Source organism: Heterodontus francisci, chromosome 8 (genome assembly GCF_036365525.1).
Source record: "Heterodontus francisci isolate sHetFra1 chromosome 8, sHetFra1.hap1, whole genome shotgun sequence".
Taxonomy (NCBI): domain Eukaryota; kingdom Metazoa; phylum Chordata; class Chondrichthyes; order Heterodontiformes; family Heterodontidae; genus Heterodontus; species Heterodontus francisci.
In genome coordinates, this window is record NC_090378.1 from 7,351,187 (window position 1) to 7,377,015 (window position 25,829).

General features: G+C 43.3%; 1 protein-coding gene across 1 annotated transcript in view; it reads left to right on the forward strand.

Annotated features, from left to right (window-relative positions):
- Nucleotides 1-20,516, forward strand: part of ddah1 (dimethylarginine dimethylaminohydrolase 1) — a 158,370-nt gene extending 137,854 nt beyond the window's left edge. The window contains exons 6-7 of the mRNA XM_068036589.1: nucleotides 16,352-16,495; nucleotides 19,143-20,516. Of these exons, the coding sequence (XP_067892690.1) occupies nucleotides 16,352-16,495; nucleotides 19,143-19,253 (255 nt within the window). The 3' untranslated portion in view covers nucleotides 19,254-20,516. The remainder of the gene's footprint in view (nucleotides 1-16,351; nucleotides 16,496-19,142) is intronic.
- Nucleotides 20,517-25,829: the final 5,313 nt, after the last annotated feature.

A 25,829-nucleotide genomic window follows, 5' to 3' on the forward strand; every position in this document is an offset into this window, starting at 1 on the left:
GCTTTTTGTGGGAGAGAGTTCCACACTTCTACCCTTTGCATGATGAAGTGTTTCCTAACTTCTCTTCTGAGTGGCCTGACTCTGTTGTTCTGATATTGTAATAGTGACAGCAATTCAAAAGTATTTCACTGGCTGTAAACACTTTGGGGGATCCTGAGGTTGGGAAAGACACTATATAAATGCAAGATTGTTCTTTCTTTGGAATGAAGTACGAGGGCACTTCTGTGGATTATGTGCCACAGTGGGGGCATTTCCTCTGCTAAGGTCAGTTGGCGGGTCCCCAACAAATTTTAATCTTGCACGCATGGGTACAGCAATACACCACGTAAGGGAAGGAAGACGAGTACAATCCAGAGAACAAAATAAAAATGACAATGTTTTATCCAGCAAGGAAGGAAACAATTATGAATAAGTAATTGTGAGCAGCTGGGCAATGAAGAGTTAACTGGTTCCACAAGTAAAAAGTTGAAACAACAGTTTTCTGATGTGCTTGGCTTTGAATATAAATTGGTAATGTTAGAATGTTAGTTTTGGACTGTGCTTTTTCTTGTCTGAAATGTTGAATTATTGCTTCTAGTTATTGCCCTTTCCACAGTGTCATGGAGGCACTGAATATTGATGTGCAGCATAATTAAGATTTCCAAAGTAATTGTTGGCTATGTGCTCAGCTGCTGAATCTCTGCTGGAAATGTTCCAACCTACAGCAGGCAAAAGCCTCTGTTAATCTGCTGTATCCTGATATTGAAACACAGGGCTTTGAGAAAAGGAAGCCTAATTAATGTGAGAATTTTGTTTTCTTTCTTTGAGCCCAGTGAGTTTGTCAGAATCCCTAGCTTAGTGTCCCCAATGGCTCAGCTGGTTGGGATAATGTGTAACAAATTCATACGTTAACCCCAGTAGATCCCCAGTTCAATTTGGAATATGTGCTAGGTTAATTGATTTCAGTTTGGGGGTGACAGGAGAGGCACAATGGTTAATCTCAGTGTCCCTTGGGAGTAGGAATAATGAGTTTATTAAGAATGGTCTTAGCCAACTATTGGCAATTTAGAATTTCACAGTTTATTTTTTAACTGTTGGAATGTTATAATCAGCTTCACAACTGTTACAACTTACACAATTCATCAAAATGTTTACAAATGCTAACGGACTTTGGATAGTCCTCCTCTTGTAGACATGTTAGGCACACCTCCAAAAATCCAGCATATTGTTTATTGTCATGAAATTTTGCGGATTCTGTGCCTGGATGGATTTTCTGACACGATATTTTGCTTACAAGCCTTCAGCTGCCTAGGCCCTAGGAATTCCTTCCCTAAACCTCTCTACCTCTCTTTCCTCCTTAAAGACACTCCTCAAAATCCTACCTCTTCTGATCTAAAAGCTTTTGGTCACCTGACCTAATATCTCCTGATGTGGCTCGGTGTCGAGTTATGTTTGCAACTGTCCTGTGAAGCTCCTTGGGATGTTTTAAGAACATAAGATCATGGGAAATAGGAAAAGAATAAGAACATAAGAAACGGGATCAGGAGTAGGCCAAAGAGCCCCTAGAGCGTTCACTACAGCTGCTGTGCTGCACAGCATGATAGTGATCATTAGTTTTTGCTTTTTGTTTTTAATTACTCACACCAGTGTTCAGCCAGAAAAGCAGGCCAGCAACCTGCTCCAGGCCTCTGCCACTATGTAACTGCAAGGCTCCTCTGCACTTTGCTGGCTTGTTTATTCTTGATTCATTTTTAAGCACTGCCACTTTCTGAAAAGTTGTAGCGTTTGGTGCACTTGATTACCAAGATGCTGATCATCTGAGCTGCCTCGAAGGGGAAAAGTCCACTGGTCCTTGGAAATGGTCAGGTAGCTGAGCATTTCGAAATTTAGTTTGTTGGCTTTAACTCCAAAATTCAGCCAAGGTTCCTTGGCCCTTTCATTTATTTTTGCTGGTGTCAGAACAATACTTTAGTTCTGGTGGTTTATGTCTGCCTTGTATTAGCCACATAATTTAGTATTAATTTAATTCAGATAATTAAATATTGTTAAAAAGCAATTCTTTAATATCTATGCGGAAGCCATGATAAAAGAAGCACGGGGTGAAGTACAGAAAGGAGGTCAATTGGTGAAGGCAGTGAGATTTGCAGATGACCAGGCCCTAGTGGCTAGTACAGCAGAAGATCTACAGATACTAATGGATAGAATGAATGAAGTGGTGAAAGCTTATGGAATGAAAATTGATGTAAAAACAATGACATTTATGAAGCTTGGAAGAAATAATGGTGGGAAAGTAGGAAACTATAGACCAGTTAGTTTGACATCTGTCGTTGGGAAATTGTTAGAATCCATTATTAAGGAAGTAATAACAGGACATTTAGAAAGTCAAAAGTCAATCCATCAGAGTCAGCATGGTTTTATGAAGGGTAAATTGGGTTTGGCTAATTTGCTAGAGTTCTTCGAAGCTGTAACAAGCAAAGTGGGTAATAGGGGATCCTGTAGATGTCATTTATCTGGATTTCCAGAAGGCATTTGATAAGGTGCTGCGCAAAGGTTAATACACAAGGTAAGATCACATGGGGTTAGGGGCAATTTATTAGCTTGAATAGAGGATTGGCTAACCAACAGAAAACAGAGAGTCGGGATAAATGGGTCTGTTTCTGGTTGGCAAGATGTAACTAGTGGGCTGCCACAGGGTTCGGTCCTCGGGCCCCAACTATTTACAATCTAGATAAATGACTTGGATGCAGGGATAGAAGGTACTATAGCCAAATTTGCGGATGACACTAAAATAGGTGGGTAGTAAGTTGCAATAAAGAAATAAGAAATGTACAAATGGATATGGATAAATTAGATAAATGGGCCAAAATCTGGCAGATGGATTTGAACGTGGATAAGTGTGAGGTTATCCATTTTGGTCGGAAGATTAGAAAGGCAAATTATTATCTAAATGGAGAGAAACTTCAGAGTGCTTCGGTGCAGAGGGATCTGGGTGTCCTCGTGCATGAATCGCAGAAAACTAGTTTTCTAGGTACAGCAGGTGATAAGGAAGACAAATGGAATTTTGACATTTATTGCTAAAGGAATAGAGTATAAAAGTAGGGAAGTGTTACTGCAACTGTACAAGGCATTAGTGAGATTGTACCTGGAGTATTGCGTACAGTTTTGGTCCCCTTACTTGAGGAGGGATGTAGTTGCATTGGAGGCAGTTCAGAGGAGGTTCACTAGATTGATTCCAGAGATGTGGGATTTGTCTAATGAAGAGAGATTGAGCAGTTTAGGCCTTTACTCTCTAGAGTTTAGAAGAATGAGAGGAGATCTAATTGAGGTATATAAGATGATTAAGGGGATTGACAAAGTAGACGTAGAGAGGATGTTTCCTCTTGTGGGACAATCTAGAATGAGAGGTCATAGTTTTAGGATAAGGGGTATCAGATTTAAAACCGAGATGAGGAGAAATTACTTCTCTCAAAGGGTCGTGAGTCTGTGGAATTCCCTACCCCAGAGTGCGGTGGATGCCGGGACATTGAGTAAATTTAAAGGAGGAGATAGACAGATTTTTAATTGGAAATGGGTTGAAGGGTTATGGAGAATGGGCAGGAAAGTGGAGTTCAAGATGAGATCAGCCATGATCGTACTGAATGGCGGAGCAGGCTCGAGGGGCTGAATTGCCTACTCCTGCTCCTAGTTATGTTCTTAAAGCAGAGGGCAAGATAAATGGTCAAAAAGCTGGAACAAGTATCACTATTTAAGTACCCGGGAAGTATCTTGTCAGAAGGTGGATACTGTCATAAAGAAAGCCGAGCTAGAATAGCAATAGCAAAGAATGTATTCTCCAAACTTAAAGAATTGTTCAGTATAGGAATGAGTAGAGATCCTAAGAAAAGAATTCTCAAGACTGTAATTTGGAGTATCTTATTGTACGGGGCTGAAACGTGGAGCTTGAGAAAAGGGGACGTCCAAAAATGAGAAAGTTGTGAAATGTGGTTCTGGAGAAGGATGGAGCGAGTCACTTGGAGAGAACACAAGAGCGATGAAGATGTTCTCAGGATGGAGGGGGAGGGTAGATCATTTGTGAATGTCATCAAGAAAAGGCCAGAAGGATGGATTGACCATATTCTAAGGCATGAGAACTTGCTGAGGGAGGTGATTGAAGGAAGATTAGAGGGATGTAGACCAAGAGGGAGAAAGAGAATGATGATGTTAGACAACTTGATATTGAAAATTGGAGGCTTCTACGAGCAACTGAAGAGGAAAGCGCAAAACTGCAAGACATGGAGAAATTAGCAGAGGAACTGCCCTTAGGTAGATCAGTATAACAATTAATGCAAACATAAGAACTAGGAGCAGGAGTAGGCTATTCGGCCCCTCGATCCTTCTGCACCATTCTATAAGATCATGGCTGATCTGATGGTGGACACGACACTTACCCCTGATACCCTTTGACCCCCTTGTTTGTCAAGAATCTGTCTACCTCTGCCTTAAAAACATTCAATGACCCTGCCTCCACCACTCTGTGGGGAACAGAGTTCCACAGACTCACGGCCCTCACAGAGAAAACATTTCTTCTTAAATGGGAGATGCCTTATTTTTAAACTGTGCCCCTAGTTTTAGTCTCCTCCACAAGGGAAAACATCCTTTCAACTCCACCCTGTCAAGTCCCCTTAATATCTTATATGCTTCAAACACCATTGAATACAGACCCAACCTGTCCAGATTTTCTTCATAAGAGAACCCTCTCATCCCAGGAATCAGTCAAGTGAACCTTCTCTGAACTGCTTCCATTGCATTTACATCCTTCCTTAAGTAAGGAGACCAAAACTGTGCGTGGTACTCCAGATGTATGATATATATACTCTCTATGACTCTATGTGGTCTCACCACGGATGTCAAGGCCTTGGAGAGGGTGCAGATGAGATTTACTAGAATGGCTGCAGGGATAGAGTCGGCACAGTGGCGCAGTGGTTAGCACCGCAGCCTCACAGCTCCAGGGACCCGGGTTCGATTCTGGGTACTGCCTGTGCGGAGTTTGCAAGTTCTCCCTGTGTCTGCGTGGGTTTCCTCCAGGTGCTCCGGTTTCCTCCCACATGCCAAAGACTTGCAGGTTGATAGGTTAATTGGCCATTATAAATTGCCCCTAGTATAGGTAGGTGGTAGGGAAATATAGGGACAGGTGGGGATGTGATAGGAATATGGGATTAGTGTAGGATTAGTATAAATGGGTGGTTGATGGTCGGCACAGACTCGGTGGGCCGAAGGGCCTGTTTCAGTGCTGTATCTCTAAACTAAACTAAACTAAACATATACGGCACAAAAGGAGGCCATTCAGCCCATTGAGTCCATGCCGGTGCTCCACACGCTATCCAGTCGGTCCCAGTCCCCCGCTCAATCCCCGTAGCCCTGCAAGTTTATTTCCTTCAAGTGCCCATCCAATTTCCTTTTGAAATCATTGATTGTCTCTACTTCCACCACCCTCATAGGCAGCGAGTTCCAGGTCATTACCACTCGTTGTGTAAAAAAGTTTATCCTCACATTCCCTCTGCATCTCTTGCCCAAAACCTTCAATCTGTGTCCCCTCGTCCTTGTACCATTAGTTAATGGGAACAGTTTTTCCTTGTCTAACTTATCTAAGCCTGTCATAATCTTGTACACCTCTTATCAAATCTCTTTTGTTCTAAGGAGAACAATCCCAGCTTCTCCAACCTAACCTTGTAACTGAAATCTCCCATCCCTGGAACCATTCTGGTAAATCTCCTCTGCACCCTCTCGAGAACACTTGCGTTCTTCCTAAAGTGTGGTGACCGGCGCTGGATGCAATACTCCAGTTGGGGCCTAACCAGAACTTTATAAAGGTTCAGAATAACTTCCCGGCTTTTATACTCTATGCCTCTGTTTATAAAGCCCAAGATCCCATATGCTTTACTAACACTCTCTCAATATGTTCTGCCACCTTCAAAGATTGATGCACGGCAGTGGTGTAGTGGTATTGTCACTGGACTAGTAACCCAGAGACCCAGGGTATTGCTCTGGGGACATGGGTTCGAATCCCAACACAGCAGAAGGTGGAATTTGAATTCAATTAATAAAATCTGGAATTAAAAAGCTAGTCTAATGATGGCCATGAAACCATTGTCGATTGTTGTAAACACCCATCTGGTTCACTAATGTCCTTTAGGGAAGGAAATCTGCTGTCCTTACCTGGTCTGGCCTACATGTGACTCCAGACCCACAGCAATGTGGTTGACTCTTACATGCCCTCTGAAATGGCCGAGCAAGCCCTCTCAGTCAAGGGCAATTAGGGATGGGCAATAAATGCTGGTCTGGCCAGCGACACCCACATCCCATGAATGAATAAAAAAAAACCTGCTTCCTCTGTTCCTGCACACACTTTAGAACTGTGCCATTAAATCTATATTGCTTCACCCTATTCCTTCTGCCAAAATGCATCACCTCACACTTTTTCGCATTAAATTCCATCTGCCACCTGTCTGCCCATCTATGTCCTGTTGCAGGTGGTTTATACCATCCTCACTGAGGGACTTCAGTTATCTGAAGAGACTGGAGAAGCTGGGATTGTTCTCCTTGGAGCAGAGAAGGTTTAGGGGAGATTTGATTGGGATGTTCGGAATTATAAATGGTTTTGATAGAGCAAATAAAGGGAAACTGTTTCCAGTGGCAGAAGTGGTTAGGCGGCGCAGTGGTTAGCACCGCAGCCTCACAGCTCCAGCGACCCGGGTTCAGTTCTGGGTACTGCCTGTGCGGAGTTTGCAAGTTCTCCCTGCGACCGCGTGGGTTTCTGCCGGGTGCTCCGGTTTCCTCCCACAGCCAAAGAATTGCAGCTTGCTAGGTAAATTGGCCATTGTAAATTGCCCCTAGTGTAGGTAGGTGGTAGGAGAATGGTGGGGATGTGGTAGGGAATATGGGATTAATGTAGGATTAGTATAAATGGGTGGTTGTTGGTCGGCACAGACTCGGTGGGCCGAAGGGCCTGTTTCAGTGCTGTATCTCTTTAAAAGAAACAAAGTGTTGATACCCAGAGGATGCTGATTTAAGGTAATTGGCAAAAGAACCAGAGCTGATATGTTTTATTCATTCATGGAATGTGAGCATTAGTGTGGCTAGGCCAGCATTTATTGCCCATGAGGTGGTGGTGAGCTGCCTTCTTGAACCTCTGCAGCCCATGTGGTGTAGGTACACCCACAGTGCTGTTAGGAAGGCGAGCCACTCACCAGCGAATTCTCAGCCTCTGACCTGCTCTTGTAGCCACAGCATTTATATGACTCCCCATGAGGAGAATTTTTCTACACAGTGAGTTGTTGTGATCTGGAACGCGCTGCCTGAAAGGGCGGTGGAAGCAGATTCAATAATAACTTTCAAAAGGGAATTGGATAAAAACTTGAAGGTAAGAAAATGACAGGGCTATAGGGAAAGAGCGAGGTAGTGGAACTAATTGGATAGCTCTTTCAAAGAGACAGTATAGGCACGATATAAGCCGAATGGCCTCCTCTTGTGCTGAATCATTCTGTGGTTCCTGTATTATCACCATTTCACATAGTGATTGTTATAACTCAGGCTTTTGTATGGGCTAAAAACTGCAACTGCTTTCCACACTCAGACTAAGCTCTCAAAACTGACATTTTTTTTTTAAAACACAAATTTGATGTCTTTTAACCACTGTTGACTTATCCTTATTTAACCACTGTTAATGTACCCTATCCTCTCCTCAACTCCTTCCAATGACAGTGTTAGTGTACACTATGAGCCTTGGAATCTTCTCTTAGCTGTTGGATAAAAGTAAATAAATGTTTACTATTCTAACACCACCAGTCCTTTGCTGTAACAGTTTCTCGTGTCCGACTTCTCATTCTTCTTGGTTGATGCATCTGGTGCGAGTTCAGAAGGGCAACAAGAACAAATAAGAGATTATCTGATTATCTGATGATGAGAAAGTCACAGAGGAAAAGTTACAATAAATATAACAATTTAAAAGGCTGATGGGATGTTGACCCTTTATCTCAAGTGGGATGGAATACAGTGGGATGGAAGTGATGTAACAGTTACACAAGACTCTGGTTAGACTCGATCTGGAGTAACTGCATTCAGATCTGGACACTATAGTTCAGGATAGGCCATGTGAGCCGCATGGAAGATGGCAGGATCCCCAAGGACACATTGTACATCGAGCTCGCCACTGGTATCAGACCCACCGGTCGTCCATGTCTCCGCTTTAAAGACGTCTGCAAACGCAACATGAAGTCCTGTGACATTGACCACAAGTCGTGGGAGTCAGTTGCCAGTGATCGCCAGAGCTGGCGGACAGCCATAAAGGCGGGGCTAAAGAGTGGCGAGTCGAAAAGACTTAGCAGTTGGCAGGAAAAAGACAGAAGAAGCGCAAGGGGAGAGCCAACTGTGTAACAGCCCCGACAACCAATTTTATCTGCAGCACCTGTGGAAGAGTCGGTCACTCTAGAATTGGCCTTTATAGCCACTCCAGGTGCTGCTTCACAAACCACTGACCACCTCCAGGCGCTTACCCATTGTCTCTCGAGACAAGGAGGCCAAAGAAGTTCAGGAAGGATATATTGGAGACGGTGCAACCCAAATTCACCAGAATTATACTGGGGCTAAAAGGGTTTAATGATCAGGACTGGTTTTAGATTAGGATTGTATTTTCCTGGAAGATTAAGGGGTGATCTAACTGAGGTGTTTAACACAATTGAAAGACTTGATACGGTAGAAAGAGAGAAGCTATTTCCTCTGGTGCGGGGGAGGGGAGTGGAGTCCAGAACAAGGGGGCAGAACCTTAAAATTCGAGCCAGGCCATTCAAGGATTATGTCGAGAAGTACTTCTTCACACAGAGGGGAGTGGAAATCTGGAACTCTCTCCCACAAAATGTTGTTGATGCTGGGGCTCAATTGAAAATTTCAAAACTTAGATTTTTGCTAGGCAAGGGTATTAGGGGATACAGAATCAAGGAGGGGAGATGGAGTTAAGGTGCAGATCAACCATAATCGTGACAGAACTGACCCAAAGGGCTGAATGGCCTCCTCCTGTTTCTATTATGCAAACAGAAATTGAGAGGGGAACACAATGTAGATGCTCCTGGCTATTTGATCTGCCCTGTAAGTGCAGTAGTGCTTAGAACAGAGATGCAGTCACTATTGATGGTAAAGAAGTAGCAGGAATTACAGACAAATTAAGCCAGTACGGATCAACTGAAAAACACGAATTCAGCTTCATTCCTATTTATCGATCAGTTTGGATTTTCCACCTCCCAATTCTGTTGCAATTTTCCTCCTTCTGCTCCCCACCTGATTAAAACATGGGCTGGTGTATGTATCCCATCACCCACTCATGTTCAGTCCGTCTGGTGGCAAGTCTTGAAGTCAGCACCATTACCCGTGGAAAGAATTGCTGTACCTCGAGTTATGTAAACAACAATGACTGCACTATGGAAAGAAAGAAATTTATTTCCCAAAGAGACTGAAAGCAGTGTATGTGATGCACATCTCTCAGAGGTGTGAAAGGACTTGGTCGAAATGTCCATTCCTTCTTTCTTAGTCATTAATGCCAAGTCAACCACTCTCAGATAACATCAGTACAAGAGAGAATCTGGTTTAAAATGACCAGATTTGCCTTGACTCAGGTTGGCCTTTTCCCTCATCCCATCGCTAACATCACTCCAAAGAAAAAGTAAATGTAAAATATGAACATTTTTTTCCTGAACTTTGAGGTCTAAACAAAATGGAGATAAGCGTTACTGCCTTGCAGCAATTGGGAAATTGCATCTGAAAGATGCTTGAAATTTTTGCTGGTTAGGTTCGGCTTTCAAGCTTCCCTGAAAAACTAATTTGCGTAATCGCAGACGTAAACTGTTCTGTGAAACAACTCAATCAGGCAGTGTATTAGAACCGAATTGTTCCTTTTCCCGGTTGCAATTTTATTGATTCAGCTGAAAATGGGTTTACAATCAAAAATACGTGTTTTTAATAAACATATCCCAGTCTTCCACCTGTGAGTGACCTGATTTAAAATCACTGAAAATGACTTAAATAGAACCACACTGAACTGTTTAATTGGTGCACACTCGTCGGTTTCTTAGCAAATGAAAGAGTTTGTGATGTGAGGGACCTTTTAAAGCCAAGTCGTGCCTGTGCACCTAATGGTGTGGTTATTGTAGCATAGTTACGGAACTAGTAATCCAGAGGCCTGCACTGAACCAGAGTTCAAATCTCACCGCAGCAGCTGGGAAATTTAAATTCAATTAATTAAATAAATCTGGAATTTAAAAAAAACTAGTCTCCGTAATGGTGACCATGAAACTACCGGATTGTCATTAAAAAAAAAACCCATCTGCTTCACTAATGTCCTTTAGGGAAGGAAATCTGCCGTCCTTACCTGGTCTGGCCTGTATGTGACTGCAGATCCTGGCAAGGTACTCAGCTGCATTCATGAAGACAGCTCAGCACCACCTCAAGGGCAATTAGGGATTGGCCAGCAACGTCCACATCCCGTGAATGAATAAATTAAAAGAAAAAGGACATGACCAGCTTAAAAGATTGTGGAAAGCAGGAGTGCAAGTGGTTTTTGGATATAAGTCACTTACAATTAGAAATTCCCACATCTTTTGTGCTGGTTTACCCGATTGTGCTGGAATCTGAGTGCAAAACTAGCAGAAACAAGTCCTCGTTCCCCGAAGTTGTAATGTAGGAAATGAGGCAGCCAGCTTGCACACATTCTCACAAACAGCAACGCCACATAACCAGATAGTCGCCGGCCCTCTTGAACAGGGCATTGGTCACCTCCTTGATGCCTATGGCCTGGAGTCCCCACACCCACCGGGTGGATCACTGGAATGATCCAGGCGTGTAACAGTTTAGTGCCACAGTGATCTTCAAATCCACTGGCATAGGGTGACCCCCAAATCTCACAGGCCGCAACTCGTCCTGCAGCAGGACACATAAGGCGGTGACGCCCTCCCTGGACAGCTGCAGTTTTCACTGACCATACTGCTCGGGCATTTGGAGGTAGCTGATTCGGGTCCGGTGCACACGCTGGCACAGTGGGTCCTTCTTGGCACGGCCAGCTGCTGTCACTCTCATTGTGGAGTTTCACGGGCAGGCACAGTTGCCTCTTGGCCCTCCCTCCATCAGAGGCGACTGGGGTGTCCTAAAAGACGGGGTGTATGAGGCCCATGCCAGGTGATCAATGGGCCCCCAGAGCGCTGTCGATGCAGAGACAACCCTGCCTAGCCAGCTGTGCCATTGCTAGTTCTCCTGGAAGACTCCCTGATGGCCCTCAGTGCCCACGCTGGCTGATAGCAGACCCTCACCCACTTACCCAACAGTTTGGACACCCAATACAGCCGCCAAAACCAAGCCACCCCCCCCAACCTGGCAACGACACCCAAGTCCCTGCTCACCCTGACTCCCACGCTCACCCCGACTCCTACCCTCACCCTGCTCACCCCGACTCCTACCCTCACCCTGCTCACCCCGACTCCTACCCTCACCCTGCTCACCCAGACTCCCACCCTCACCCTGCTCACCCCGACTCCCACCCTTACCCTGCTCACCCCAACACCCACCCGAGACCCTCTCACCCAGACTCCCATCCGAGATCCTGCTCATCCCCGACTCCCACCCGAGACCCTGCTGTCCCCGACTCCCACCCGAGACCCTGCTGTCCCCGACTCCCACCCGAGACCCTGCTCGTCCCCGACTCCCACCCGAGACCCTGCTCTCCCCGACTCCCACCCGAGACCCTGCTGTCCCCGACTCCCACCCGAGACCCTGCTCGTCCCCGACTCCCACCCGAGACCCTGCTCGTCCCCGACTCCCACCCGAGACCCTGCTCGTCCCCGACTCCCACCCGAGACCCTGCTCGTCCCCGACTCCCACCCGAGACCCTGCTCGTCCCCGACTCCCACCCGAGACCCTGCTCGTCCCCGACTCCCACCCGAGACCACGCACCCTCCCTTGCAAATCTCACACCACTGTAGTCTGACAATGGCATCCGCTCTCCTCTCTTCCCCTTTCCAGTTCTGGTCTTGGCTGTCTACCTGTTGTGGCATTGCAGCCTTGGCTCAGTACCGCCAGCTTTCAATGGTCAGGAATTCATGGGATGTGGCATCCCTGGCTGTGCCAGCATTTATTGCCCATCCCTAATCCCCTGGACATGGTGAATGGTGAGCTGCCTTCTTGAACCGCTGCAGTCTGTCCTAGCTGTTTTGATAGGGACAGAAGGAGGCCGTTCAGCCTATTGCACCTTCCAGTTAGATCATGTCTGAAATGTATCTTCACTCCATTTACCCTTCTAAACAAAAATTTAAATCAGTTTATTTAAAAATAGTCTTCCTTACTTAAACTATTGTTTTTTAACAAGGAGATTTTTCTTTAAGTAATGGGCAAATCCATTATATCTACATTTATCAGTTTCTGACAGTGCACATAACATTACAAAGTGGAGCATTTGCAATCAAGCTGCTGCCTGCTACTGGCAGCAAAGGGATATCACACCGGTCATTTTTTAATGATGGGAATTGTTTTACCTTCAAGCATTTACTTAGTTTCCTTTTACATGAACATTTCTTTGCACACTTATGGGGCTGGATTTTATTGTGGGTTTCGGGACCCCGATGTCTGAACCGAATGGGGGTTCCGGGACCACACTTGCCAGCAGTGAGACCGTTTCAGCAAGCGTCCCAAAGGCAGCCTCCTAATTGGCCACTGCCGCACTCGCCGTCCTTAACCATCCAATTAAGGATGGCGGGCAGGCTCCCGATGCTGGAGGGCCAATAGGATGCCCCCCAGCTCTGAAAGATCGGCAGCTCCACCTTCAGAGCTGGGCACTGCTGACATATGTCGGAAGGCAGGACGGGCTCTTCCGTTCCCAATTGCCAGACACTAATGGGAGATATAAGAAGGGCCAAAAGTGTTAGCGTCATCGGACAGGAGGGGGAAAGCACCCGCCCCCCCCCCCCACCCCCCACAATACCGAGCTCTGCCGCGAATGTGACCGTATATTAACGCGTCGCCTTCCCCATTGAATGGAGCCTCTGGCTCTGGTGCAACCTGGCCTGCTGCGGGAGGCCCCCACTGTTTCATAGACGGCCTCCTGGCTCGATGGGTACCCCACATGCCAATTGGAAAATCCAGATGGTGTCGGGAGAGTGCCCTCAATTGGCACTTTAATCGGTTACCTGCTGTTGGAGAGTGAGGAGCTGTCACCTCACAGAACCAGCCTCCCTGAAAATAGATTGAAGGTAAGAACATGCCTGGCAGGCCAGTTCACGAGCTGGTAGTGTGAAATTGCCAGCACATCGGCCTTCAAACCCACCTCAGGCTGTAAATTCAGCCCAGGGTCTGGATGGTAATCAGGAACTCCGGTTGCTTATATTCTTTCTGACAGAATAGAGGTGGCAGTGAATTATTTTGCTGCAGTGTGATAGTGGTGAATTTTTAAGGGTTGTATTATAATTAGTAAGGTACCAATCTTGCTATTGGAATGTAAGATATTGGGATTATGAACACATCAGGTGTTCCAACTGAAAGTCCCCGTTCTACTACTTTATCATCAGGGCTGCAAAATCATGAAATGATACAGCACAGAAGGAGTCCATTCCACCTATCATGTCTCTTCCAGCTCTTTGAAAGAGCTATTCGATTAACTCTCACTTTCCCCATAGTCCTGCAGGTTTTTTTTACCCTTTGAAATATTTATTCAGTTCCCCTTTTGAAAGTTGTTATTGAATCTGCTTCCACAGTGCGTTCCAGATCACAACAACTCGCTGTGTAAAAAAAAAAAAATTATCCGTCATCTCCCTCTCTGGATCTTTTGCCAATGACCTTAAATCTGTGTCTTCTGTTACCGACCCTCCAGCCACTGGAAACATTTTCTCCTCATTTACTCCATCAAAACCCTTCATAATTTTGAACATCTCCCTTTAACCTTCTCTGCTGGAAGGAGAATAATCCCAGTTTCTCCAGTCTTTTGGAATATCCAGATGTAGTTCATATTAGCAAAACTCCCCCAGTACCCCCACCCCCCCCCCCCACTGTGGTTGACAGGGCCCTCAACTGTGTCCGGCCCATTTCCCGCACCTCTACCCTCACCCCTTCCCCTCCCTCCCAGAACCGCGACAGGGCTCCCCTTGTCCTCACTTTCCACCCCATCAGCCTCCATATCCAAAGGATCATCCTCCGCCATTTCCGCCACCTCCAGCGTGATGCCACTACCAGTCGCATCTTCCCCTCCCTTCCCCTGTCAGCATTCCGAAGGGATCGTTCCCTCCGCGACACCCTGGTCCACTCCTCCATTACCCCCACCACCTCGTCCCTTCCCACGGCACCTTCCCCTGCAATCGCAGGAGGTGTAATACCTGCCCATTTACCTCCTCTCCTCTCTGCTCACTATCCTAGGCCCCAAGGTGAAGCAGCGATTTACTTGTACTTCTTTCAATGTAGTATACTGTATTCACTGCTCACAATGTGGTCTCCTCTGCATTGGGGAGACCAAGCGCAGACTGGGTGACTGCTTTGCGGACCACCCCCGCTCAGTCCGCAAGCAGGACCCTGAGCTTCCGGTTGCTTGCCATTTCAACACTCCCCCCTGCTCTCATGCTCACATCTCTGTCCTGGGATTGCTGCAGTGTTCCAGTGAACATCAACGCAAGCTCGAGGAACAGCATCTCATTTACCGATTAGGGACACTACAGCCTGCCGGACTGAACATTGAGTTCAATAATTTCAGAGCATGATGGGCCCCCCATTTTACTTTTATTTTTATTTTTTTTTGTGTTTATTTTATTTTATTTTATCTTAGTTTGTTCAGTTTTCCTACCCACTTTTTTCATGTTTGTGCTTGTGCCATTTCAGTTTTCAGTCCATTAACACCCTATCTGTACTAATGCTTTGTCTTTCACCACACCATTAACATATTGTTTTCCTTTGCTCCATGACCTTCTGGTCAGTTATTCTCTGTGACTTTGTCCTATCAACACCTTCTCCTTTGTTCGTTCTCGCCCCACTCCCGCTTTACTTGCTTATAACCTTTCACATTTCTAATATCTGCCAGTTCTGATGAAGGGTCACTGACCTAAAACATTAACTCTGCTTCTCTCTCCACTGATGCTGCCAGACCTGCGGAGTATTTCCGGCATTTCTTGTTTTTATTTCAGATTTCCAGCATCTGCAGTATTTTGCTTTTATTATCCCTCAGTATGAAGATAGTCAAGAAAAGAAATACTGAGTGTAAAAGATAGTCAAAAAAGAATAGCTTGGCATTAAGATTACAACCATTTATTGTATTCTATCTGTGTGTGTATATGTATATATGTGTGTGTATCTATCTATCTATATAATATATATATATTAAAGAAAATAATAAATTTGCTCATCGAAGATTAGAGATTCTGTGAAGGTTTAAGATAATCCCAGCCTGTAAAATAATCACGATGGGCAGAGTATGTTAACTGTATATTAATTGCATGAAGGTGGTGGACATTAACTTGGGGTTTCACGTGTGTATCTCTTTAAATAAGTGTGTAAAGATTAGACTCCAATTCTAACCTTCGCTGCCTGACTAACAGGAATAGAACACAGTACCAAAAGATTACCTGAATATTAAGATAATGCTCCCAAAGGGAGTTGGGAGATAGCAGCATAGCAACAGCAGCGTTAGTCAGGAAGGTAGAAAGGATAAAGTAAAAAGAGTGGGTATTATATCTAGAAATTATGATGAAATAGCAAACCTTAATGAGCTGTGACTCACAAGAGCTCTGTTAAGATTCTAAAATGTAAGGTGAGAACAGAATTAGGGGTGATAAATATAAGATAGTCACTAATAAACCCAATAGGGAATTTAGGTGAAATGTCTTTACCCAGTGAGAGGTGAGAATGTGGAACTCGCTACAACAGGGAGTGGTTGAGGTGAATAGTATCGATACATTTAAGGGGAAGCTGGATAAGCACATGAGGGAGAAAGGAATAGAAGGATATGTTGATGGGGGGAGATGAAGAGGGGTGGGAGGAGGCTCGTATGGAGCATAAACGCCAGCGTGGAGCAGTTGGGCCGAATGGCCTGTTTCTGTGCTGCAAATACTATGTAATCTATGCCTTGATATTTCAGAATGTAATTACAAACATGCATATATCTTTATTATTTTGTTTCTATATGGGGAAACTGGAAATGTAGCCAACTGTCCCTAGTTGGATACATGATCGACCAGGATCTAATTAAATTGCAGGACAGGCTGAATGGTTTTATCCTGATCCTATCGGAAGATGCAAATAAAGGAAGTGGTGTCTCTGTTAATTGAGCCAATTAGTGGCGTTCGTGATAGTTGGGTTTGATTTAACCTCTTTTACTCAACAGAGCATGCAGGAGATGAGTGAGCACCGTTACGACAAGCTTACACTGCCAGATGATGAAGCTGCAAATTGTGTTTATCTGAACATACCAAATAAGGGGCATGTCCTGCTGCATCGGACCTCAGAGGAGTTCCCTGAGAGCGCAAAGGTAAATGAAGCATTGGCTTTATTTTGGTGAACTTCAATTTGAAGCACTTTTTTCATAAAGGCAACTTTAATTTACTGTTCTTTGTGTTTTTTTAATTATTATTCAGAACCTAAGGTCTAGGAACCAGCCTGTGGTGCAGACACTGCCATATTAAAATCACACAGCACAGAAACAGCCTGTGTCAGCTCTGTGAAAGTGCTAACCAATTTAGACTCACATCCCAGCCTCTGAGGACAGCTGATAGTCATAAATTCGGGAATCAGAAAACACTTACAAATGCTCGAAATAAATAGATTACTGAAACTACACACTCAGTACCTGCAAAGTCTTCGGATGCCACCCTTTAGAATTAGGGAATTTTTGAAGAAGGAAACATTTTTTGTTTTAAACAGTGGCAAGCTTAGAGTAACTTTAAAATAATTTTTGTTCATGTAAGAATCATGAAAATTGCATCAATTTCTCTTTTTGACGAACATGTCCCACAAAACCAAAGTACATATGCTAACAGGAATGATATTGTAGTATTGTTTTGTTTTGCACAGCCAGCGGCATACAGTACAAATATAGATGGAAGTATAATTTGTCAGAAGGTCCAGATCTAATTCCTGCAGTCATCAACAAAAATTAGAGATGGAGTGCAGTCTCTCATCTGATTAAAACTCATCCGTTCAGTACATCACCTCTTCCACCATGCCATGTGATTGCATTTTGAATCATCCCTGTCCTTTTACTTTTATTGACTGTCTTGGAAGATTGTTTTAATCGTTTATCACCCAGAGTTAACAAGTTTTTCCTGATATCTGTTGTAAATTTACTTTTCAATGATTTTCACTTGCATCCAATGGTCCTGTTTTAATTGTATCAGCCCTATCTCAGTTACTAGCACTCTTGCCTCTCAATTAACAAGGTAGTGGGTTACAGTCCCATTCCAGATACTTGAATACGTAATCTACATTGACACTCCCAGTGCGGTACTGAGGGAGTGCTGCATTGTCGGGGTGCCGTCTTTCATATGAGATGCTAAACCAGGTGTTAATTCCCGGGGGGCAGAATCCTTCCGGGTGTTAAATATGGTGGGGGGGGCGAGGAGTTTCTCGGTGGCTTAATTCTGTGGGGGGGGGGGGGGGGGGGGAGAGAATTTGTCTGAGTGTTAATTCTTGGGAGGGGGGTAGATTGGGGCGATCTCTGCGGGTGTTAATTCTGGGAGGGGTATCTTTCCGGATGTTGATACTGGGGGGAATTTCTCCGGGTGTTATTTCTGGGGGGGGTGGGTGACAGGGTAGATGCAGGAAGGATGTTCCTGATGGTGGGGGAGTCCAGAACCAGGAGTCATAGTCTAAGGATACGGGGTAAACCTTTCAGGACTGAGATGAGGAGAAATTTCTTCACCCAGAGAGTGGTGAGCCTGTGGAATTCGCTACCACAGAAAGCAGTTGAGGCCAAAATATTGTATGTTTTGAAGAAGGAGTTAGATATAGCTCTTGGGTCTAAAGGGATCAAAGGGTATGGGGGGGAACGCGGGAACAGGTTACTGAGTTGGATGATCAGCCATGATCATAATGAATGGCGGAGCAGGCTCGAAGGGCCGAATGGCCTACTCCTGCTATTTTCTATGTTATCTATTTATGTAAACTGAGGTCCCATCTGCTCTCTCGGGTGTAAAAGATCCCAAGGCACTGTATTGAAGAAGAGCAGGGGAGTTCTCCGCAGTGTCCTGGGGCCAATATTTATCCCTCAATCAACATCACTAAAACAGATTATCTGGTCATTATCACATTGCTGTTTATGGGAGCTTGCTGTGCGCAAATTGGCTATCACATTTCCTGCATATTACAACAGTAACTACACTTCAAAAATACTTCATTGGCTGTAAAGTGCATGTGGTTGTGAAAGGCGCTATAGAAATAGCGGCACAGTGGGGCGGCACAGTGGCGCAGTGGTTAGCACCGCAGCCTCACAGCTCCAGCGACCCGGGTTCAATTCTGGGTACTGCCTGTGTGGAGTCTGCAAGTTCTCCCTGTGTTTGCGTGGGTTTTCTCCGGGTGCTCCGGTTTCCTCCCACAAGCCAAAAGACTTGCAGGTTGGTAGGTAAATTGGCCATTATAAATTGTCCCTAGTATAGGTAGGTGGTAGGGAAATATAGGGACAGGTGAGGATGTGGTAGGAATATGGGATTAGTGTAGGATTAGTATAAATGGGTGGTTGATGGTCGGCACAGACTCGGTGGGCCGAAGGGCCTGTTTCAGTGCTGTATCTCTAAACTAAACTAAGAAATGCCAGTCCTTTCTTAGCTAAGGTAATTTGGTAGTTCCAACAATAAATCACGGCCATATGCGATCTCTCGGTGGTGTGGTTGAAATGATTGTTAATCAGAGTAAACGCTGGATGCAATGGGAATTCCAAAACCATTTTGAGCCAGTGTGACAAATGTTTCCTTGTATTCACTGAAACAGATTTGACAAAGTCTACAAATCATTTATAGTCAAAAAAATATATTCCATTTTCAGCCTTGAAAGTCCTCAACCAAGTGATTGTTAGATTGTGAATTTTTGTAACCTTTCAAGAGGATAACTAGGTAGTGTGTGATTTAGAGACGATTTGAAATAAGTCATTGCATATTTTTTTAAATAACTTTTTTCCTTCCTAGGTGTTTGAAAAACTGAAAGACTACCTGCTGATCCCAGTTTCCAACACTGAACTGGCCAAAGTAGATGGGGGCCTCACCTGCTGCTCCATTCTCCTTAACAAAAAGGCTTAAGGATATAAAGCTCCTTTTTTAAAAGAAAAAGAAAATCCTTTTGATTGGCAACAATGATTATTATACAACTGAGCCTATTCTGAAAAGTTATCCTATCTTTATGTTGGTTCCAGACCTTTAACTTTCACTGTGCGATGAATCCTGGTTTTTAAAAACTGAGATCAGGTAGTCCTTTACTGCCACCTTGTGATTAAAACTATATATAACTTTCTTTACTGTGGATGAACTGCTGTAGAATTAATGATGAGTAGGATATATAGATATATATATATATGTGCATGTGTGTATATACATATATATATTCAGATGTTAAAAGGGTGAATTCAATCATATAAGAAAGAATTAATATAATTTTCACTTGGGTACTGTCGTTGATTATTTTATAAGTGGGATTTAGTTTTATTTATTGTTAATTCTGTAGGCAGCTTTCTTAGCTTTTCTTTCCATTCAGCAAAATAATTGCTCATGAGTATTTAGCAGCATCAGTATTGTAACACAGTGCTTTGGTACTTACATGCCTAAACGAGTCTACCCCTTCTGCATTCCATAGCAGCAGCACATGCTTTGAAATTGAGTAGACCTGCATTAGTCAGTATTTCTGGATGACCTACTTCCTTTTGCTTTGGACTTTTCCTGGGATGATGGTTCTGATTAAGTTAGCCTGGCTTGTTCGCCTAGTGACTGTGCCAAAGCCATCAGTGCATTCAGTTTGGGGTTTCAGAAAGTCACCACAAGACATGATCAGTACTCACTCTTGCCAAGTTTAATTGCTTGATGTGGTTTTCATCTGCTTCATATAAATTAAATAAAAGTCATTATCAATGCTACATCAACGTGTTTAGTCCATTTTACTTGCTCCGAACTTGTACCACGTTCATAATTTCAAACAAATATGCTTTCAACACAGCATTGCAAGTGTGCTACTGTTTTACAAGAAAGACTTATCTTTTCAAATTTAGTTGCATTTTCAAATAACTTTGCCATCACATCCATGCATTTTACATTGCCATTAGCCATTTTTATATTCCATGCATAGTCGTTGATTCAGATTCTTCAAACACCCTTTTAACAGTGAAATTATTGCTGCATTTTAATATAAATTAAAGGTATTTAAATACTTCAAATACTGCCAAGGAAAAATATAGATGTGCAGTTTTTGTATGGACTTTTTCTGTAACAGTCTTTTATCTAATACTTGAATTTCATGTTTATTCATGTGACAACCAATCTTAAATAAAAAGGTCATATACTTTTAATTTAAAACACCAGTTTTTAATAAAAGAAAACTATACCTTTTTTGATATAGAGTCATAGAGAGGTACAGCACCGAAACAGGCCCTTCGGCCCAACGAGTCCATGCCGACCATCAACCACCCATTTATATGTTCTATGGGAGAAAGAAAAATACAGGTTTAAGTTTGTAAAAATTAGAGGGACTTGTATTACTACCCTACAGACTAATTAATTCTATAAACGAGGGCAGAAATTATTGTTGGTGATGCTATTTTATAAATATTCGAGGAGCTTGGACCAAATTCCTCCCTCAGATATTTTTTTTTTAGAGAGATGCTATTTTAACCAAGTTAATGAAAATGTATTAAAATGGACGAGAGTGCAATTTGATGTGACTTCAAGCATTATGAAGTAGAATATGCTGTTTGCAATTGTTTTCTTGCATGTTCATACGATCAGGTCCCCAGCTGTAATCTCACCATAATGTGTGAATGATATTGAGGAATCTCTCCTCTGTCAATCAGCTAATCTTGTATTTTCTTTGCAGGCATAGTTGAACATTTTCTGCCTGCTGGTTGGTGTTTTTGACTGTTTGAAAGGTTGTGTATGGTGAAAATGAACAGTTATAGATAGTTAATAGATACTTAGTGACTTTTTTTGTTAGAATTCAGAATTTCTCAGGTATTTTGAGAGCTTGTAATAAGATGCCAGGAAATCTGGGTTTCCAATAAGCCTCTTTTGTAAATCCTCAACAAGCTTTGCTCCATTTATTACTATTCTCATCTGTGTAAGCTCCAGATTGGAGAGGCGTCAATGACCAGGTTTGTGTCTTGTCAAATGTAACTACACAGGGAAAATATTTGAGTGATTGCAAGTTTTGTGCTACATTGTATGTTCCCCACCACCACCACCACACTTTACTTTGCATTTTTTAATGCATTAATACATATAATTGTCTGCTGGGTGCAGAAAGTTTGCTTTCCAGTCAATTACCCTTGTGACCTTTTACCCTATCTCAGCATCATCTCATTTTGAATCTTTCTTGGTTTTCTTTAAATCTCACACCTTCCACCGACAGTGGGTCTTTGTTCACTATCGGAAGGAATAAGATGCTAACAACAACAACTTATATTTATATAGGACCTTTAACGTAATAAAACATCCCAAGGCACTTTACAGGAGCATTATAAAACAAAATATGACACCGAGCCACAAAAGGAGATACTAGGACAGGTCAAAGAGGTAGGTTTTAAGGAGTGTCTTAAAGGAGGTAAATGAGATGGAGAGGCAGAGAGGTGTAGGGAGGGTATTCCAGAGCTTGGGGCCTCGGCAACTGAAGGCACGGACACCAATGGCAGAGAGAGTAAATTTGGGGATGCACAAGAGGCCAGAATTAGATGAGCACAGATGTGTTGAAGGTGATTACAGAGATAGGGAGGGGTGAGGCCATGGAAGGATTTGAAAACAGAGATGAGAATTTTTAAATCAGGACATTGCTTAACTGGGAGCCAATGTCGGTCAGCGAGCACAGGAGTGATAGGTGAAAAGGACTTGGTGCGGGTTAGGACATGGGCAGCAGAGTTTTGGATAACTGGAAGGTAGAATGTGGGAGACCAGTCAGGTGTGCATTGGAAGAGTGAAGTCTGGAGGTAACAAAGGCATGAATGAGGGTTTCAGCAGCAGATGAGCTGAGGTTGGGTCGGGTAATGTTACAGAGGTGGAAATGATAACAATTTGATGGTATGCTGCACTTGTCATAGTCGTGAAATGTCCCAAAGCATTTTGCAAGGTGAATGATAAAGGATATCAAGCCAGAGTTTGGAGATTGGAAAGGTAGTCAAAGAGAGTTTCAAATGTATTTCTACAAACATAGAAAATTGATGGGCAAGAAAACACCAGGTGATCCACAATGCCTTCCCAACACACCATAATGGCTGGAACATCATGACTAGACACTCCTCCTCCTCCACACCTCAGCCATGTAATCTCTGGTAGAGGCAGAAAAAAACTCAAGGGGCAAAAAAACAGGACCAGTAAGGGGTAAAGTATTCCTCTGACTCTCCCGTCCCCACCCCACCAGGTCATTGAAACCAGCCCAGGAACGGTAACAGAGTGGTAATGTTCCTGGACTAATAATCCAAATGCTCAGACTAATATCCAGTGACACGAGTTCAAATCCCACTACAGCAGCTGGGGAATTTAAATTCAGCTAATTAAGGTAAATCTGGAATAAAAAGCTTGTTATCAATGATGATGACCATGAAAGTACTGGATTGTGGTTAAAAAATCCATTTGGTTCACTGATGTCTTTTAGGGAAGGAAATCTGCTGTCCTTACCCGCTCAGGTTGATATGATGACTCCAGTCCCTCTGAAACGGTCTAACACGTCATTCAGTTAAGTGCAATAAATGATGGCCTTGTCAGCAATGTATACATCCAATGAACAAATTAAAAAATGAATGTGGCACTTACACAAAGGTCAAGACTGAAATTGGTAAGCTGAAATACTGTAAACCTTCATTACCAGATCTATAAAATATTTTTCAGGAGAAGAAAAGTTCACCCTCCAGTGTTCATGAGCATCTACAGAAAACAACAGAAGCAGCTGGAGATCTACGGGAGTGTTTTGTAAGACGTTAGACCCAACATGGTGGCCTCTCAGTTCTCACCATATCCTCAGTCCCATCTCTCACCTAAATGCATCCAGTTGTTACTTGACTGCACTGGCATTAACTGCTTCAGTGATCATCCCTCACAAAGGATTCCTAGGGAATTCAGGAGAAACTCCTTTACCTAGAGAGTGGTGAAAATGTGGAAGGAACTTGCTACCACAGGGAGCGTTGAGGAGAATAGTATAGATACTGCATTTAAGGGGAAGCTGGATAAATTCATGAGGGGGGAAAGGAATAAGATATGCTGATAGGGTGAGAGGAGGCTTGTGTGGAGCATAAATACTGGCATGGACCCATTGGGCTAGAGTCATAGAGAGCACTGAAACAGGCCCTTCGGCCCACCAAGTCTGTGCCAACCAACAACCACCCATTTACACTAATCCTACATTAACCCCATATTCCCTACCACATCCCCACCATTCACTTACCACCTACCTACACTAGGGGCAATTTACAATGGCCAATTTACCTATCAACCTGCAAGTCTTTGGCTGTGGGAGGAAATCAGAGCACCCGGCGGAAACCCACGCGTTTACAGGGAGAACTTGCAAACTCCGCACAGGCAATACCCAGAATTGAACCCGGGTCATTGGAGCTGTGAGGCTGCGGTGCTAACCACTGCACCACTATGCTGGGCTGAATGGTCTGTTTCTCTGCTATCAATTTGATGGAATTCTATGTCATTAATATTGCTTACTTGAACTGCTGGTGTCACCCACTTGAACATCCTACAACAACCTATGGTATTTCTGTGTGCAGCACAGCACACCTCCCAGCTAATTGAGGCCCAAATGATAAAGAATTTAGTGGATCATATTAGTTGATTACATCCGTCTCAGAAAGCGATCCAATTAACAAGACCCAATACAATTATAAAGCCTCATTCTGGAAATAACCAGAAAGATATTCAAGAGAAGTGGTGGAAACATCTAGTTGTCACTGATGTACAGACCACATTCTGCTCCTCAGGAAATAACCAATGTGAGTAATCACACAGATAATGGCAAAAGCAAGTTTCAACCTCAAATTGCTGCTGCTACTAAAGAAGCTTTTTGGCTTTTATTATTGCAATAACATAATTGTTATAATCAGTGTTATTTATGCACATAGCTTAGTCAATGAAATATATAATTTGAAATGAAAGGTATATGAAATGAAAGCATAATGTTAAACACTCCATCCCTGGCGCCCAGTGGCAGCAGTGTGTACCATCTACAAGATGCACTGCAGCAACGCACCAAGACTCCTTCTACAGCATCTGCATGGGAACGCCACCACCCGCAATTGCCCCTCCAAGCCTCTCACTATCCATGCAGAGAAAGTATCCAGCAAATGGTAAAAATAAAAGAATATCTATTAAAAATGAACAGCTTCAGTCACAGTGCCTACTCCTCCCCAACCATATGACACTTGGGGCGGTCTTGTTCGTTCATCAAAACCAAAAATGTAACCATGAATCTAGTTCAACTACTCAAAAAAAAACATGACAGACAGACACACCCCAGGGAATTAGAAAGCCTGCCAGTATGAAAATGCAAGAACTCATTATAAACAAACCCATCCGTTGATATAAACATTAATTAGAGTCCAAGAAAGTGATATCTAATAGACATATTAGATGTTTTAATGATCTAACCAGGTCAGTGGATAAAGGAATATGCTGAATATTGGCCTGAATTCCACAAAGCATTTGACACAAAAGGGGATCAAGAATGAAGTTGAAAATTGAATCCAGAACTGTCTTGACAATAGGAAGAGAAGGAAGCTAGAAAATGAAGTCATTTAAGTTGGCAGACTTGACTAGTGCCAACCCTCTAAGGTTGATTCTGAGGCCTCAAATGTTCCATTTATTAATAACCCAAGCAAGGATATTGTGAACAAAATGTTTGTTTTGGTTACAATACCAAATTCAGAATGACAGTAACATCTATAGAGGGAATTGTGTACACAGAATTAGTATCTGCAATGACAGCAAACACTGGCAAATGAAAGGTAATGTTAGCACTTAAAAATGACAACTGTTATACAATGACAGCTATGATCTTACAAAATGTGAAGATGACAGCTGAACAATCATTAACGCTTGTGCACAGATGGGAAAAGAGGATTGTTAATATTTGATAATGATTGGCTAGACTGCATTTGGAGTGCGGAACCTATGTCTGGGTACGATACCTGGATGCAAATGAGGTCCATTTAATCCATGGATGTAACATTGGTATGAAGTAATTTTCCTTTGCAGTGATACTTCAGTTATAGTGTGAATACAGCCTGAATCCAGAGCCAAGAGTCTCAAATGACATGGGAGTGAAGTGTCGCTCGATTCCCTACAGCAGGATGTCTCACTCCAACTTGTTCCCAAGGCATGTTCTTCAAAACTCAAGTTATACTACCAAAGTTTAGCCAAACGTGAAGTGCAAATCCACCTAAAAGCAAACAGTTCAAACCAGTGAGGACAGCCACTTGGAGTAGCTTATGGACAAATAGTGTGCTGATCAGACAGAGGCAGCATTGATTTGTAACAGGCAAGTCATGTCTAACAAGTCTAGTTGATTTCTTTGAGGAGGTAATTAAAGCGGTAGATAAGGGAGTCCCTACAGATGTTATTTACATAGACTTCCAGAAGGTAGAATCGTAAAAAGTTTAAGGCACAGAAAGAGGCCACTTGGCC